The following is an 18,344-nucleotide window of genomic DNA, read 5'->3' as shown; positions in this document are numbered from 1 at the left end:
ACACACTGGGCACTGGTGGTGGAGGGACTTGATATTTAAGGTGGTGGGTGGGATGATGATCAAACGGGTTGTTTTGTGTTGGATGCTGTTGAGTTTCTTGACTGTTTTTGAAGTTGCAATCATCCAGGCAAGTATTCCATTGTAGTGGTAGATCGGCTTTGTGGAGTCAGGAGGGTGAGTTACTTGCCACAGAATTCCCAACTTCTGATCTGTATTAAGCCATAGTATTTATATGGCTGATCCAGTTAAGTTTTTAGCCAGTAGTAACCTTCAGGATGTTGGTGGGAGAATTCGGCGATAGGAGTGCTGTTGAATGTCAAGGCATGTGAACACAGGCTGCTTCAGCATCTGAGGAGTTGCAAATTGTACTGAACACTACAGTCATCAGCAAACTTATGACCGTTTTTGCAGGGAAGATAATTAGTAAAGCAACTAAAGATGATTGGGCATAGGACACTACCCTGAGGAACTCCAGCAGTGATTGACTTTCAGCAACCCAACCATTTATTTTTGAGCTAGTTATGACTCTAAACAGTGGAGAAATTTCCCCACGAGTTGCCACTGACTTCAATTTTGGTAGGGTGCCTTGATGACATACTTGGCCACCAAACCCCACCCCTCCTTTTGCCTCACCACTGCTGTCTACACCTTCATATAGGCCCACGCCGTGGAATTTGTTCCTTCGAGCCCATTTTAGTGACACAGCTTTTTGGTCACTTCTCCCAATATCTCCTTCACTGGCACAGTACGTCCAGTGCGTCTGTGAAGCACTTTGGGATGTTTTTCTCAAAGGTGCTATGTAAATACAGCTGGTTATTGATTGCTCTACTTGTTTTAAAAGATCAAATTGAAATTTTTGGCCCAAATGGGAAACAGTAAAGATTGAATCAATTGAAAATGAAGCCAACATGGGATGTGTTTCTTTAATTTTGTAGAATAATTTAGATAAAGGGATTCTATTTTATACCGTATTAAAAAAAGTTGTTCAGATATTCAACATCTCCATGATGACTTTACTGTGCTGTCATAATTAGATCCCAGTACATAGTCCGTGAGTCAGAGGTCCTCCAGGGCATTTTCTAATCTATAATAGTTGATAGCACTTTGATAATGTAGTGACAAGTAACCATAACGTTAAAATTTAATGCAAAGACAGGTTTGATTTGTAATGTCACTGCATCTTGATAGCCACCTGATCAGAACACTGGCAAAAATACACCTTTCTGGCCTATAGTGTACCTTATTTTTTCTATTGTACTACAATAAAAGTAACTCCGAACATTTATCTGTCATGTTAGAGAAGGGAGAAAACTGCATTGACATATACAACTACTGTCTTTTCTTCCTACCCGTCTAGCTGTCCTTCAACTGACATTTTTTATAACGTGTGATCTTAAAAAAATAAGAATTGACTTCAACTGAAGCTCTTGAGAAAATGTTTCATTTGTCCTAGCTTCTCTAAATTAACAGTTTCTGGTAGAAACCAAGTCCTGTCATTTTGGTTCAGATCGTGTTTGCCACTGTAAATTGTAAGAATTTATGGGTCTCTTGTGGTTTTGTTTCTGGTGTGTTGGGGGATTTCTGGTAGATGTGTCACTAGTTAAGTGGTTAATGGTGTTTTCTGATTAGCTCATGGAAGTGTTTTTGTTAAACTGCCTTTGATCTCTGAACGTTTTCCTATGCTTCATGGATGTTTGTTCACTTTTTATGAAATAGATTTGAATTTTTTGCTCATTTTTATGAACAGTTGATGCAGAAGAATGGAATACTTGTTTGGGATCAGCATCATAATTGAAATGCACTTTTTTAATAGGTTAGGTTGAATCAACCTTTTTTAAAACTAAGTTGCCACTGTCTGTTGCTAGTGAATTATTTGTGCATTAACAGGTAATGTATGCTATTCATGATGCAAAAGTGATGCTGTCCCAATAACATTCAACCACAAACTTGCACTTGTTAGTTTGTTCCATTGTTTCATTTTCATTCAGATTCATTGAATTTTGCAACACGTGTGCTGTGTTGATATCTACTAAGAATTAGGTTGAGACTGACCAGGTGAAGCCTTCTGAAAACAGCTTTTGACATTTTTTGTGCTGGCTTCAGGAGAGTGCTTAACTGTTGTCTTCATCCAACATGTTTATCTGTTCAGGCTTGGGTGTAAATATGATGTTACAAGCAATTCTGTGGTGTTAATATGGGAAGTTTCAGAATATTTTTTTCAAATGGAGAAATGAATATCTTGTCAGAATGAATAATACAGTTGTAACTGTGTAGATTGACATTAAGGATTAAAGATAGAAAAATCCAGCTGGTGATGGGAGTGTTTTCACATTTGAACATTTTTTTTTGAACTTGTTAAATGTTTGAGTCATGGCGAGCTAGTGTATTGTCTGGTATCTAAAGTATTCCACTTGAAACTGTTACCACACCTGTCATAGAGTTACACAAATTCTGATGTTCAGCCAAGTATCAGTGCAGATGAATTTGACTCTTGAGTTACATTCTTTGTGGTTGCTGTGTGTAATAGATTAATTATGAAACCAAGACAGTAAAAACAATGTCAATTAACAAAATTGGCTTTGAAAAAAACAAAGCAAATTCATAATCTTAAGCTCTTATTGCTAAGTAATGAGGTGAATTTTTAAATCAATTTGGCGTGACAATATTCTCTCACGCATTAGAAATAAGGCACCACTTCAAGATGTACTGTATCTTGTTCTTTGTGTCCGAACAATAGGTTCATGCCATTCCTCTGAGGTCTTCCTGGGTCATGACTTGTGCATATGCTCCTTCTGGAAACTATGTTGCTTGTGGTGGTTTGGATAACATCTGTTCCATTTATAACCTGAAAACCCGTGAAGGAAATGTCCGTGTGAGTCGTGAGTTGGCTGGGCATACAGGTAAGGAGTCCCAACAGATCTTTTCTCTTACTGGAGGCTGATGCTGTATTCATATAAAAACACAGGTGTTTGTATTAATTTTAATGGACATTTTGACCCTATGTAAGGCTGTACTTTGCCAAATGGTAAGGGATGTGGGAATCTGGCAAAAAGTGGAGCTGATGTAGAAGTTCAGCCTTGACCTTAATTGCATACCGGAGCAGGCTCGTGGACTATATGGCCTATTATTATTTCTTACGTTCTTAAGTTCAGAAAGAGCTATGGAAACTACAGATTATTTGAGGGAGGTTCCCAAAACCTTTCATACAGTTCAACCCACTGATCAAACTTTCTCCAATGGGAGAGAATCTAACCATTGCCCCTTGACATTCAGTGGCGTTACCATCTCTGAATCCTCCATGATCAACATCGTGGAGGTTACCGTTGACCAGAAACTGAATTGGACTAGCTGTAGAAGTACAGTGGCTACAAGGCCAGGTGAGAAGCTAGGAGCCCTACAGTGGGTAACTCACCCCTGACTCCCCCAAAGCCTGTCCACCATCTACAAGGCACAGGTCAGGAGTATGATGAAATATTCTCCACTTGCCTTGGTGAGCGTAGCTCCAACAACACTCAAGAAGCTTGACACCATCCAGACAAAGCAGACCGTTTGATTGGCACCCCATCCACAAACATTCACTCCCTCCACCACTGATGCAGTGTGTACCATCTACAAGATAACACTGCAGGAAATCGCCAAGACTCCTTAGACAACACCTTCCAAACCCACGACCACTACCATCTAGAAGGACAAAGGTAGAAGACACTTGGGAACGCCACCACCTGGAGGTTCACCTCCAAGTCACTCATGAACTTGACTTGGAACTATATCGTTGTTCCTTCACTGTTATTAGGTCAAAATTCTGGAACTCCCTCCCTAACAGCACTGTGGGTGTACCTACACCTTGTGGATTGCAGCAGTTCAAGAAGGAAGCTCACCACCACCATCTTGAGGGCAGTTAGGGATGTGCAATATATGCTGGCCTACCTAACGATGCCCACGTCCCATTATTGAATTTTTGAAAAAGACAACTATTTTAAATGTTGTTGGAAGTTTCACCCCTGGAGCTAAAAGTTCCAGTTGAATTTAACAAGACCAGAATGTAGATAATGCATGGTGATTCAGTGATTCCTCGCTGATGTTCTGGATATTGATGGTACTGCAGTCTGGCTAGTGAATAGCAGTACACTATCTCAGTACTTAGGGGTAGTGGACTTCACCCATTAAAATTCCCAGCTATAGTGAGTAAAAGGCTTATTTTCCCTGACCCTGATTTCAGCCAAATCTCGCACAATTTCACTGTCACTAGTCATCTTAAGGGGCATGGCCTGTTAGTTCCTGCATCTTAGCATGAAAGACAGAATTAAAACCCAATTCTTGGATTGATGGCAATAACAATTTTAGTGATAACTGACCCAAACCTGTGCAAAATTGTTGTAAATAAATACTACTTTGTGGAATTAAAGAAATACTTACTATCTTAACAGCAACCTTTCCAAGTTCTTGTTTCGAAATAGCTGAGACACATTTATACTGATTGTGTGGTAGTTCCAGGCTGCCATCCCCATGGAGACTCGTTGACAACAGCATTGTAGATCTCTCAGTATCAGTTTAAGATGTCAGCTATTTTGGACTTGAATGAGAGGAAACTGCTTCACTCAGAAGGTTGAGCCTTCCAGGATGTTAACAGATCCTCAATGTTTGAACATCCTGGTATTCAGATGGCTGATCCTTGATAAATTGATGTGGCAAATCTTTACTCCTCCTGTTTCCCCTTGTGTAGAGTTAAGATGAGTATTTTTCTCCTTTGCTGCAGTGAGTACTTGAGACATTTAGGAAAGTCCTAGATTCAACTTGAATTCTACCAAACTAGCTGATCTCAGCCCTATGTTAATATGGGTATTATCATTTTCCTCCATTCCCTGAGTTAAAAGGGGACATTCGGCTGTGGGTGCTGCAACAAATTTGTGGACGTGGGTGAGGGCAGGTTTGAACTTGATTGAAACAAGGTAACTTACCAGTGTCTATTGTCCCATAAGTAATCAGTATGTCCTGCCACCACACTGGAACAGGAAGTCACGGCCACTGTGTCATCATTGTATGTCTGGCACGTGTGCAGAGGTGCTGCTGATGTCATCGTTGTGCACCCGTTGAATGCTCACTGCCCACTTGCTCACCCCACACCCAACCTTTGGCTTCACTCGCCGCAGTCCCCCTCACTGTAGACAGCAAGGGAACAGGGCAGTGAGGGGTTGAGAGCGGGGTGACCAGTGAGGCAGCGAATAAAGGACAGTTGCGATCCCAGGATTTTTAACTGGTGTTCTAGGGTTCAATTTTCTGTGAAAACCAAGTCCTCAACCATGGTGGGGGTGGAAAAGAACACGTTTTATTAATGCTGCAATTGTTTAAATAGTTTTACATTGCTCAGTATTATGGATGGTCCAATTCTTTGAATGCAGGCAGCTACCTATGGCACCAGTGACATCACAGGCACTGTGACTTCATGTGCCATCTTCTGAATATGCTGCCTGCAGTTGCGGTGGCAGCTAAGACAGCCTTAAATAATACTCATATGGGCAGGTTACAGAAAGACTTGTGATGTCCATGGAGCCACACTGCGGCAAGAAGTTGATACTAGAAAAAGAAATTAATGAAAATAAGCATAATGCATATTGCAACGTTACTGTCGTTAACTGTAACTTTAACTTTGACTAGATTACAGGAAGAGAGTTATTCAAAATGAGTACAGATTTTGGCCGTTTTTATATACACTTGCAGTTTTAATAATTTCTGCTTTAACTATTCTTGATTACAGGCTATCTGTCCTGCTGCCGCTTCCTGGATGATAATCAAATTGTAACCAGTTCAGGAGACACCACTTGGTGAGTGTTGAAGTCTTGCTGCCAACTATTTTTAAAATGTGTTTTGAAGTGTACTGTCAAGTGAACAACCTATGTTCATGTAGTATTCGGGATACTGAATGAACGTTAGGCACAGTGTTGAAAATTTCATCTTTTCTATACCATGTGCATTTAGTCTACTTTGAAAAGTCCAAAGACTGTTTCCTTGAAGTGCAGTAAGGAAAGAGTCACCAGAATAAATTATTGTCAAAAGATCTGGGGGCAAAAAAAGCAAAATGTTTTTTCGGAGCTTCTTATGGTCACAAGGAATTGGGTGGAAGTACAATAAGGACACAGTTACATACTAAACATAGTATAATGGGTAAAATCATATGAAAGCTGCCAACACCAGGCCAGATACCAGCCTTAGCTTGAATAGTAAATGTTGCTTCATGATTGCAGTAGAAATGAGTTCCATCTTTCTTGCTTGGCTCATCGATTTGGTGGGGGATATTGAAATGGCTTGTCAGCCATGAGCAAGGAACGGAATGATAGGATATAGTAAATAAGTTGGCCTTGCCTTGTTACAGTTTTACATAAAAACCTAATTATTTTATCCAAGCAAATGGGCGAAATCAGGAGGATGCATTTGACCCCTTTATATTTCCATGTTTACTTTAACCTTGTTGCAGAATTTGTGATTCTGCTTAAATTGGCAGCCTTCTTGGTTTAGTTATCCTGAGCACAACACTTGGGTTAAAGCTATATGCAGATTTAAACACAATTTGAAATGTTAGAACTTCTCAGATGAAACGTTGGCAGTTGAGATTATTGAAATGCTAATTTGAAGCATTCCTTTGCATCTAAGCTATTTACTTTTATACATTTTCTCTCATCAGTGCTCTTTGGGACATTGAAACCGGGCAGCAAACAACCACATTCACTGGCCATACTGGTGATGTCATGAGCCTTTCTCTTGGCCCTGATACAAGGCTTTTTGTCTCTGGTGCTTGCGATGCCTCAGGCAAACTTTGGGACATTCGAGATGGCATGTGCCGACAGACTTTTACTGGACATGAATCTGACATAAATGCCATTTGTGTAAGTTTAGCTTTATCTTTTGTGGGTTTGTTTCGTGCTTGACTGGAGTGATGCTGTTCTAATCATTAGTCAGTCAGAACCAACAAAATATAGTTTTGATCCTTCCCCTAGCTTAGTAAAATATTTCTACAAAAATAAGGTTTGAGAATTTCTTTGGAGCTGAAACTAACAAGGCTTCACAGAATCTCAGCGCAGAAGAGGCTTTTTGGCCCATCGAGTCTGCGCTGACACTCAAGAAACATGTCAAATTAACAACATATATGATCAAAAAACTTTCGTAGACACAGCAAAGATCAAGTACTTTTTAAAAAATTTATGGGATGTGGGCATCACTGGCTAGGCCAGCATTCATTTCCCATCCTTAGTTGCCCTTGAAGGTGGTGGGGAGCTGTCTTTTTGATCCGCTGCAGTCCATGTGGTGTAGGTACACCCAAAATGCTGTTAGGAAGGGAATTCCAGGATTTTGATCCAGTGACCATGAAGGAACCACAGGGATAGTGTGTGGCTAAGAGGGAAACTTACAGGTGGTGTTACCATGCGTCAGCTGCCCTTGTCCTTCTGGGTGGTAGAGGTCACAGAATGAGAAGGTGCTGTCGAAGATGAGTTACTGCAGTGCATCTTATAAATGGTACACAATGCTGCCACTATGCATTGGTAATGGAGAGAATGAATGTTTTAGGTAATGGGTGGGGGAGGCAATCAAGCTGCTTTGGGCAGTGAAATGTCTTGATTGCTGTTGAAGTTGCACTCACCCAGGCAAGTAGGGAGTATTCCTTCACACTCCTGACTTGTGTCTATTTAAATGTTTAACTTACTGTAAGAGGAAATATACTGTATCTAACTTTTTTCTGGGTTCAAAGTTGGAGCAGATCTCGGTTCAAGCATGTTTCTACTTCTACTTTGCATTCAAAGTTTAACATTGAATGGTTACCCATAAAGGCTCATTTTCATGTTCCTTTAAATCACTTGAAGACAACTTGGTGATTTTACTTCTGCAAAGCTCTGCAAAAACAGCAACATCGAAGCATAGTCAGGGCATTAGGCCCCTTGAGCCTCCTCCACCATTCTGCTAGATCACGGCTGATCATCTACCCTTTCCTCCTCTATATCTCTCATCTGTAATATCTAGAAATGTACCAATATCTGTCTTGAATATACTCAATGACTGAGCCTCCACAGCCCTCTGGGATAGAGAATTCCAAAGATTCACCACTGAGTCAAGAAATTCCTCCTCATCTCAGTTCTAAATGACCTACCTCTTCTTCTGAGACTGTGTCCCCCGTGTCTAGAGCCCACCCGCCAGGGGAGACATCCTCCTTGCAGCTACCCTGTCAAGCCCTGTAAGAATTTGTATGCTTCAATGAGATCACCTCTCTTTCTTCTGAACTCTAGAGAATATAGGCCCAGTCTCCTCAATACTATAATATAGGAGAAACTATAATATTGTTTCCCACTGGTTTAGCCTTGGCATACAAAATAATAGGCCATCTGCGGTCACCTGGCTCCAGGGGCAAAACAGTGTTGATGAGTTTTGCTGCATATTGAACTGCTTGAGCATTTTTGTCATTCAGCAGTTTAGGGTCAGCTGCCACTTAAAGCCCACGATGCTCACCCCATTTAATCTGGACACTCTAAGACACATGTAATTGACATCACAAGAACACTTCAGGAGGGCAGGAGCCTAGAAATACAAAATATGAGTATCAGTTTAGATAACCTTTCTCCATAACCCTTTCTTTCCTGTTTTCCCTGGGAGCGCAGAAATTTTCTCCAGTGAAGTATTGGAAATCTGAATCTGTTGCCTTTGGACCTCACCACAGGTTCTGTCCCTGACAACTATGCAGCTGAGCCAGGCTGCTGGTGAGCTCAATTAATGCCTGGCCCTTAGATGAGCTTTCAACCACACATCTGTGATGCTGCCAACACTGCTTATTTCCACGTCTATAACATCACCCATCTCTGTCCCTGCATCAGCTCATCTGCTGAATCCTCATTCACACTTTTGTTAATTCCAGGCAGGCTTCCAAAACTCTGCTGACTGTATCCTAACTCCCACCAAATGCTGTTCACCCATCATCCCTGTGACTGCTGAACTACACTGTTTCCCAGTTAATGCTTTTTTAAAATTCTTACCCTTGTTTTCAATCCCTTCATAGCCACATCTCTCTCTCTGATCTCTACCAGCCCTAAAGCCCCAGATATCTGTGCTCCTCATAAGCATCCCTGATTTTAAACACTATCTTTGGATTTGCCTTCATGCCTGGGCCCTAAGCTCTGGAATTCCCTCCCTAAATCTCTAGCTCTCTTCCTTCCTTTAAGATACTCTTTAAAATGTACCTCATTGACCAAGTTTTTGGTTATTTGCCCTAATATCTCCTTATATGGCTCAGTGTCATACGTTGTTTTATAACGCCTCTGAAGCACCTTGAGACGCTTTATTACAACAAAGGTGCTATATAGATAAAAGCTGTTGTAAATGCCTGCCTATGTCTTAATGCTTGAAATGCCTGGATGCATGTGTGTAAAATGCTGGCGTGCGCACGTACGTGTGTAAAATGCTGGCGTGCGCACGTACGTGTGTAAAATGCCGGCGTGCGCACGTACGTGTGTAAAATGCCGGCGTGCGCACGTACGTGTGTAAAATGCCGGCGTGCGCACGTACGTGTGTAAAATGCCGGCGTGCGCACGTACGTGTGTAAAATGCCGGCGTGCGCACGTACGTGTGTAAAATGCCGGCGTGCGCACGTACGTGTGTAAAATGCCGGCGTGCGCACGTACGTGTGTAAAATGCCGGCGTGCCCACGTACGTGTGTAAAATGCCGGGGTGCCCACGTACGTGTGTAAAATGCCGGGGTGCCCACGTACGTGTGTAAAATGCCGGGGTGCCCACGTACGTGTGTAAAATGCCGGGGTGCCCACGTACGTGTGTAAAATGCCGGGGTGCCCACGTACGTGTGTAAAATGCCGGGGTGCCCACGTACGTGTGTAAAATGCCGGGGTGCCCACGTACGTGTGTAAAATGCCGGGGTGCCCACGTACGTGTGTAAAATGCCGGGGTGCCCACGTACGTGTGTAAAATGCCGGGGTGCCCACGTACGTGTGTAAAATGCCGGGGTGCCCACGTACGTGTGTAAAATGCCGGGGTGCCCACGTACGTGTGTAAAATGCCGGGGTGCCCACGTACGTGTGTAAAATGCCGGGGTGCCCACGTACGTGTGTAAAATGCCGGGGTGCCCACGTACGTGTGTAAAATGCCGGGGTGCCCACGTACGTGTGTAAAATGCCGGGGTGCCCACGGAAGTGTGTAAAATGCCGGGGTGCCCACGGAAGTGTTTAATGAGCTCTATTGCCTTTCAGTTCTTCCCTAATGGAAATGCATTTGCGACTGGTTCAGATGATGCCACCTGCAGGCTGTTTGATGTGCGTGCTGATCAGGAGTTGATGGTGTATTCCCATGATAACATCATTTGTGGCATTACATCTGTAGCATTCTCCAAGAGTGGTCGTCTGCTGCTAGCTGGCTATGATGACTTCAACTGCAATGTCTGGGATACTCTGAAAGCTGACCGTGCTGGTACTTGACACATTTTCACCTTAATTATGCCCTGCTTTTATTTTGTAAATTATGAAAATATTTCCTGTGTAAAATAGATTTTGGTTAAGTAAATATAAAATTGCCTTATAGCCTATGACTTTTCTGAGTCTTGCTATGCAATTTAACAAACTAGCATCATTACAACTAACACTGGGAAAATGTATTCATCATTCTTGTAATGGCAGAAAACATCAACTAATTTTTTTCAAATAAAGCACCAAAGATATGCAGCCAGAGATCTAAATCTGGACTCAATCAAATTAGCCCTAAATCCAGATTAATGAATGGAGGTCATCTTTAGTTTTATGGTATTGCTCCCCTACCTTCTGAAACCCAAGTGCAAATTATGTTAAAGATTTTTCCCTTTACTGTTTCAGGTGTTCTGGCTGGCCATGATAATCGTGTAAGCTGTCTGGGTGTTACTGATGATGGCATGGCAGTTGCAACAGGATCATGGGATAGTTTTCTGAAGATCTGGAACTAAATTTTAGGTTCGTTGAGCAGTTTTTGTCTGCAGATGATCCAACATATTTGTGTTGTTTGTAAACTTGTTTCTTGCGATTAGGTTAAGTTCAAATTTGGTGTGAAAAAATCAGTTTGATTGCAAAAGCAAGTTGCGCTATTATTAGAGGAAAATTCAGTTAGTATGTTTACAGATCACAGCAAGCTGAAAATGAGTTATTGGTAGCTTTGTTTCTAATAGCTATTGTCTTATGACCCTGCACCAATTTTGCAGTCATTGTGAATGTATCCTATACAATTTCTTTATCACTTTGTTTATGAAGAGAATTTTGCAAGTGAATAGTGGTACAGTTCATCGGTGATACTGTGGAGAATCTTAGGAAATCTTTTCCAATTGGCCTCCATGTCTTGATTGGCATTTTATTAAAATGCTAAAAAATATACTGGTTTGTTCTCAATTTTCCTGAATAATGAAGTTAGCTTTTTTCATACCTCGTGAAGAGAAAAATTTGCTGTCCAAGTCTCACTGCACAAACATGAAAGAAAATCTGTTTCCGGCAGTGTAACATTACAGGTTTCTGTACAAGTAATTGAGAGGGCATGAAAAATCTTGCTGCAGCTGCCGGAATGAAGCTTCATGCTATTTCTAAAGTGCTGTAATTCCTCATGTTGGGCTGAATCAAATAGAATTCCAAAATATATTCTGGATCTGATTTTAGAAAGCAAACCAATGAAGTGCAAGAAGAATGGCTCTTCATTTATTAAAGGGCATGTTATCAAATTTACTTTGGCTACCATATTTTGCTCGTTTTAAGTAAAACAATTGGTGTATAGCAAGTTATAGTACCATGAGCAATGTATCCTCCTTCATTCTGCACCCCTCAAACTCTGATGACATATTTGGGTAGTTAGGGAATCACCTTTTGGTATCTTGTTATATGCGAGCTTCTAGAAAATTGTAGAGTGAGACCCACAGTGGTTCTCTGCTGTGGTCATGATTTTGCTCTTCAAGTTACTATGCCTAACATTTGCCCTTCAAATATGCGTGGTTCTTTAATTTAAGGCTGTGCTGTCAGTGTGGTTTGCAAAGTTACCCTACTAACTTCAAGCTGCTATTCATCACTGTTACCAATATTTAATTTGCATTTAGGCAGGGTAGACCACAGAAACTCCACGGGTATCCCCTAAGTTTCATTTGAGTGAAGGAATTCTGTCATTTTACCTGCTGTCCCACATTTGAAAATTGGACCTAGTGCTCTGCAAATATTTGGAAATTAAATTAGTTAATTCATCTTATGTAGAACAAGGCAAGCCCATGACATTTTCATACATGTGTTCCAAAATAGTTTTCCCAGAACCTTGCAAGCTACAATGTAGGGAGCCCTGACATTTGATGAGAAAAACAACAGGATCCTTTTGCTTGAGCACTGTCCCTCAAGAACAGAATGGTTCATATTTGCTAGAATTACCTAATGGATCAAATGGCCTTATGTGCATTTAGAAATTTTGGGGAATATTCCATGTGTTTTGAGTATAAAAATAAGGTATTAACCAAGGTGCTTAACCTACAAAGAAGTGACACCATGGATTAAGCTAATTTTTAAAGTAGGGAGTCGCATCATAACATTCTGACTAGTGTGATGTAGACATGTTGGCTGACTAACATCAAGTCCCAGGGCACAATGTTGATGAATTGTACACAAAGACTAGTTCAGTCAGGAAGTTTTTATTTCCAATGTCTGTCTAAACAAAGAACAACAGTACAAAACTCATCAAATCAAATTTTCTTCATTCTTTCCAGATTGCAGATGGACTCCATGGTGACTGGAAGACCATTCCACATTCAATGACATTGCATATCCGATCCACTGATACTGACTTGGACACCCCCAACTTCAAAGGGCAAAATGTACTTTTAACCTTTGCTATAATGAAGAGCACAATGTTAGGCATCTTTAAATGGAAGATTCTGTGGTATAAAAATGAGATTGCGCATTCCTTTTGGGACCATTATTTTGTTTCTGTCTCGAGAAAACACTATCATCCCACAAAATGTAGCTATAAAATAAACTTGGTAATCATGAATAAACAGCTAATTTCTCAGTAGTTTAAAATTTTAGATCCATGAAGGTTTGCTGTCAGTTAAGGGTTGAAAGTTCTGTTTTAACACGCATCTCAATTTTAAGTTGTGTTTTTAGCTAAGGAATTTGCTGGTATGAAATTTTTCTGCTAAACAAGGGAGTCCTAGACCAGCATCGTCCTGGTTTGTCAATGACTGTAAATTAGTCCCAGAGCTATCTTCTTTTTGGTCTTGTCCTGTGTCATGGACCTTTTGTTGCACAAATATTGCATTTAAAATGTGTTGGAACTAAACTAACCAAGCACACAGTCCTGGTAATGAATGCTTGTTTTTAAAATAATGTAATATTTTCCCCCTTCACCTTGTGGGTTACGTAGAAAAATTAAAAACTCCCCAATGAATTTTAAACTGGTGGGTTTCTCAGTAAAGTTGCTCAGGGCTCACTCTGCCCACACTTACTGGAGATTCCTGCTTGTAGCAGCCGCAGATGTCCTGTGCTTGGATTTGGTCAATGTGTGTATCAAATGATGTAAGTCAATGTTGAAAATAATGATCTTGAGGTTTCTAAGTTAATTTTTTTTGGGAGGTTTTATTTTGTTTTTCCTTTTGCCATGGGAGGGTTTACTCTTATAGAAGCATGCTGTAGAATTGCAAAAAGTGCTTATGGAATTAAGTCAGTAGATGTTCTTTTAAGACACACCTGTTAAATTGTAACCATTGCAGCTGTAATCATGGCTACTCTGTGCATAAACAATGAAGAATAAAAAAGCTATGCACTTTCTGGAGTAGTGCTCTCACAACAAACTTGGCCTGTTCAAATGATCTTCACCTTGAATGATTCTTAAGGAAACAAACCATCCTGTTTATACATTAAAAATTGAAATTCTTTATGTAGAAAGCTTAATGTTAGAATCATTTTCTAGAACAGGTTTCTGGCTTTCTGATTTTGCTGAGTTGAACGGCAGAGTTTTCTGCACCATACTTTACTGTAAACAGAAGTGCTCTTTACTAGCATTAGTGGCTTTCTCATTCTGTTCCTGCAAACCTGTACAGATGTGCTGTAATTGTGCGTAGGCCTGGACTGGCAACCCTTTCCATTAATTCTGTAGGTCTCTCCTCACTCCTTTCCTTTTGCCTTTTGTATTTAATTTTGAAGTTGGTGTACTACAAGAAAGCTGGATGCAAGATAGATAACTATATTAAAATGTACTGTTATTTAAGATGTAATAAAGCAGTTTGACATGAGGTATGTCTCGGCTGGTTACTTTTAGCATATGTTTCCATAGACTCACAGAAGCAAGATTGTCCATCATTAATTAGAAACTTCAAAAGCTCCTGACACTGAACAGAAGAAATTTGGTAATATCCATTCCCCATTTCTGGCCTACTTTCAGCTGTTAGATGGGGTATCAGCAACACTCCGCGCATACCTTCAGCATTGCATGGGAGGACATGCTGCACCAACTAGAGTAGGTTAGTGGACTGCTGTGTGGAAGGTAGCACAGCCAGAACACACCAGACATTGGTTTAGTGAGCACAGCATATACCATAACAGCACCACTCCCCAAAACCTGCCCCCAGTGTTGCCTTCAGACCCTTTTGCAAGGCTTACTTGCGATTGCACAATATCATGTACACTGTACTTTGTTTGTTGCATGCTATGAATGTAATGTATGTTTTCTAGCCAAAGAAAAATTGGACTAATAAAACAAATACTAACCTTAAGCTGTCAGTGTCAGAAATTCTACCATCATTTTTTTTTCATGCAATTGATTGTAGTTGTTCTGTATGTTATAAGTTTATTTGCTCCCTTCCATTCCTGAAAGTGATGACTCCTGCTGAACTGTGGTTTTGTAGCCTTCACCAAAGTGGGCAGAGTTGCCCAAATCATGTAGTCAGGCTCAATCTTGCCTGCTTAATGATCAGTTTTAAGATTATCAGCAGAAGCTGGAGGTCAGACCTGAAACTTCCCTGATCTGTATTGCACAGTGCCTTCCCATACCATGTGTTTATCCAAGCAGCTTGAGAAATTAACTGAGCATAAATATTATATCTGTGCCAATTGTAATGTTTTTAATGTTCTGCCAAACAATCATTTTATTTCAATTATTCTGAGCTATAATATTTTCATGGCCCAATGAGAGCCATTTGTCCAAATAGAAAATTGGTTGATTCGCATACCTCCTTTAAATGCAAATCTGAGCTGCCATTCTGAATTTAAAAGATATTAGTTCAGAAATATCTCAAACCTATGCTTGCACTTCTTGTGCAAGAATCTTGATGAGTAAAGATGCCTGTTTAAATCGCTGAAATAACAATTGATCTAAATGAAATCTGATGCCTTAAATAAAAGCACTGTTATAACTGTAGTGTGTTACCACTATTAAGGGTGCAGGTCAGTGGTCTTCCAGTACTTTGTGTTCTATCACGAGTTTACTGATTGCCCTGTGCACCGATTTTGTTCTGGTGTGAAAATTTCATTAAACAAGCCATGATTTATGCTGCCTGGTTGCACATTTTGTAGCATTTCTGGAAAATTTTAAGCTTTATAATTAAATAGGCAGTGCTACATTTTACAGATAAATTTGCAAGTAACTGCACCACTTTGCACATTTCTTCATTGGTCTCTTCTAGTTACATAGTTTAATATTTTTCTAATTAAAATGGATAGGTTGAAAATAGATAATTCTCAGCTGAGCAGTTTAATTTTTTTTAAAAAGCTACTAATGGCTCAAAACAAAATTTCAGCTGTGAAGTTTTGAATTGGGTCTGCCTAGCGAGACCACTGTGTGGGGGTGGGGGGGGTGGTGTTGGTGGTGGAGGCCATTTCGCCTCACAAGTCCATTCCTTCCACAAGTTTTCATTATCACAAACTTTTAGCATCCATTTTCTTGAGGCAAGTAACCAACCATTAATGAGATTTCCAAGAATTTCAAGCTCGGTTATGTTTCTCACCAATAGCCCAATTCTTTGTCATCATTGCTATTTAACTTTTGTAAAGTCAATTTACTCATGTTGGGGAGTTGATTTTTAACCTTCTGAACTTCAAGGTTGATTCAGAATTAGATGGATTTTACAGTAATGCTGGTATATACGGTGTTTATGCTGCTCTGGAACATCCTCCCTGTTTACTACTACTAACCCCATCAATATTTCCATTTATTTCTTTCTCATTTGTGTATTTAGCTAACATCTTTTGCTATTCACCATAACTGCTTACCGTGATAGCAAGTTCCACCTAACCACTCTGGTGAAGAAGGTTCTCTTGAATTCCTTTATTAGATTTATTAGGGACTATGCTGTTATTTATGGATCCCTAGCTTTGCACACCACCCACAAGGGGAATCACCTACCAAAGAACCTTCGTCGTTTACAGTGTTGCATTTTCTGGGCAAAGGGGCATGTGGCAGTTGAGTCTGAAAGAATTTCAATCAATGTTGACTGGATTCTTTTAGATATAAGGCTCTTCAGATTTTGAAATCCAGGTGGTGTAGGGAGGGTGTAGACATCAGGCACAGCCATATTTTGTTTTATGTACATTGAACTGTTTAGATAGCAAATCTCCAGCCTTGGTTGTTCTTGAGCATGGTGTACAATGAGTGCCATTTTGTCCAGTTTAACATTAGGCAATATCAAAGAAAGTTTCCTGAGGTATTCTTTTTGAGTCTTGAGCTCTTTGAAGGCTAAATTGAAGTGAATTTTGAGTTTTTAAACCAGAAATATGGGATATTGCAAGAATTTCCATGGAAATTGGTCAGGCAAAAGCACAAGGGACAATCCTGCACTTAGGGTATTGTCCTTTCAATAGATTGTCTGTAGCACAGTTGGCATATCCTAATGAATAACTACAATCCCCAGACACACTCGTAGTTCCAGCTCTCTAACCTGATCAAGTACGTAGGTCATTAACCACCCCTCCCACATCATAGGTAGCCAACAAGTATTTGGCAAACACTAGGTCAACAGAAACCAAGTAACACCGTGCCTTTTATTTGCACGTTTGTGCAAATTGTCCACTGAGTTTCTTAAACAGTGACTACGTTTTTAAAAAGTACTTAATTGGCTGCAAAGCACTTAGAGAGGTTCTAGACATTTTTCCCTTTCAACACCAAATCTCTTGTATTTGTAAGGACATCCCAAAGTGCTTTACAACCAATTAAGCATGCACTATGGGACAGTGAATACTACTTGTTCTTTCATAGATTTAAAGTAAACACTAACTGAATGTCATAATCCATGTGGCATTTGCACTGCAGGTAAATGATTATGTATTCTGGGTAATGGCAGTCAACATAATTACCCATTTGTTATGGAAGCTCTCCATAGTAACTTATTGAGAGAGTAAAGTGTACAATCAACCAGGGATATCAGCCATACAGTAGTCAAACTACATACCAGTAAGTGTGTTTGTGGCTCCAAGCATCTTAAGCTTATGTGACAGATGCATCTTTCAAGATGGAGCCCCATCTGCAGGAAGTATAGACAGTTTCTTTTGTGTCTGCTATCTGATATTTACCACATAAAGAGACTTTAAGTTTGCAGGTTAGTGATGGATCCATTCAAAGAAAACTGTTCTAAATAAGGTTTTGAAGGTGTGGCCTGTCAGTTGGCAAGAAGACATTCTCCAGACTTACACTAATATATCTGCAGAAAGTGCTGACTATATTAGCTGGTCTGGCAGCATCTGTGGAGTGAAATAGAATTAAAGTTTCCCTCCGTTAACTCTCTTTCTCTCTCCACTGATGCTGCCAAACCTGTGTTTTTACAACAGTTTTATTATTTCAGATTTCCAGCATCTGCAATATTTTCCTTTTATACTAATATATCTGCATTGTATTAAGGCTATTGTCAAACATGAGTAGTGTAAAACTCAGCAGTCAAACAGAACAAAATGATAATCCCATTAACAGAGACAAAATCCATCCTTACAAGCATCCTGTTCAGAGACTGATTTTCAATGAAGTATTTCCACAGTTTTTCCAAGTCCCCAATGGAGCAGTGACAATAAATGGGTTACCAATTCTTTGAAGGGAAAAGTCCTGAAAGAATATTTTGTGTCTCAATATTCCTGATTATCAAAAGTTTTTGGGAGACGATAACGAAATTCCTTGTGATTTCTGTATTTGCTGCAGAAGAGTTGGCTCTTGGAACTTCTGGTCAGTGTAGTGCTACCCGTCATACATCAAGAACTGTAAATATCTGAAGGGTTTTGCTCCTGCACAATCTAATGGGGAATTCAGAAAAAAACTTCTTTACCCAGAGAGTGGTGAGAATGTGGAACTTGCTACCACGTGGGTAGTTGAGGGGAAAAGCATAGATAAGAAAA

The 18,344-nt window shown here is 40.2% G+C and overlaps 1 protein-coding gene across 4 annotated transcripts in view; it reads left to right on the top strand.

Moving 5' to 3' along the window:
- The window catches only part of LOC121288047 (guanine nucleotide-binding protein G(I)/G(S)/G(T) subunit beta-1), a 77,486-nt gene extending 63,223 nt beyond the window's left edge, over positions 1-14,263 (top strand). For all 4 annotated transcript variants that reach the window (XM_041206314.1, XM_041206313.1, XM_041206316.1 and 1 more), the window contains exons 6-11: positions 2,738-2,900; positions 5,756-5,822; positions 6,680-6,881; positions 10,239-10,455; positions 10,854-10,967; positions 12,740-14,263. In XM_041206314.1, the coding sequence (XP_041062248.1) occupies positions 2,738-2,900; positions 5,756-5,822; positions 6,680-6,881; positions 10,239-10,455; positions 10,854-10,960 (756 nt within the window). In that variant the 3' untranslated portion in view covers positions 10,961-10,967; positions 12,740-14,263. The remainder of the gene's footprint in view (positions 1-2,737; positions 2,901-5,755; positions 5,823-6,679; positions 6,882-10,238; positions 10,456-10,853; positions 10,968-12,739) is intronic.
- Positions 14,264-18,344: the final 4,081 nt, after the last annotated feature.

Source organism: Carcharodon carcharias, chromosome 15 (genome assembly GCF_017639515.1).
Source record: "Carcharodon carcharias isolate sCarCar2 chromosome 15, sCarCar2.pri, whole genome shotgun sequence".
NCBI classification, from domain to species: Eukaryota; Metazoa; Chordata; class Chondrichthyes; order Lamniformes; family Lamnidae; genus Carcharodon; species Carcharodon carcharias.
Note: the sequence above shows the minus strand (reverse complement) of the source record. Positions and strands in the feature narration are given on the sequence as shown.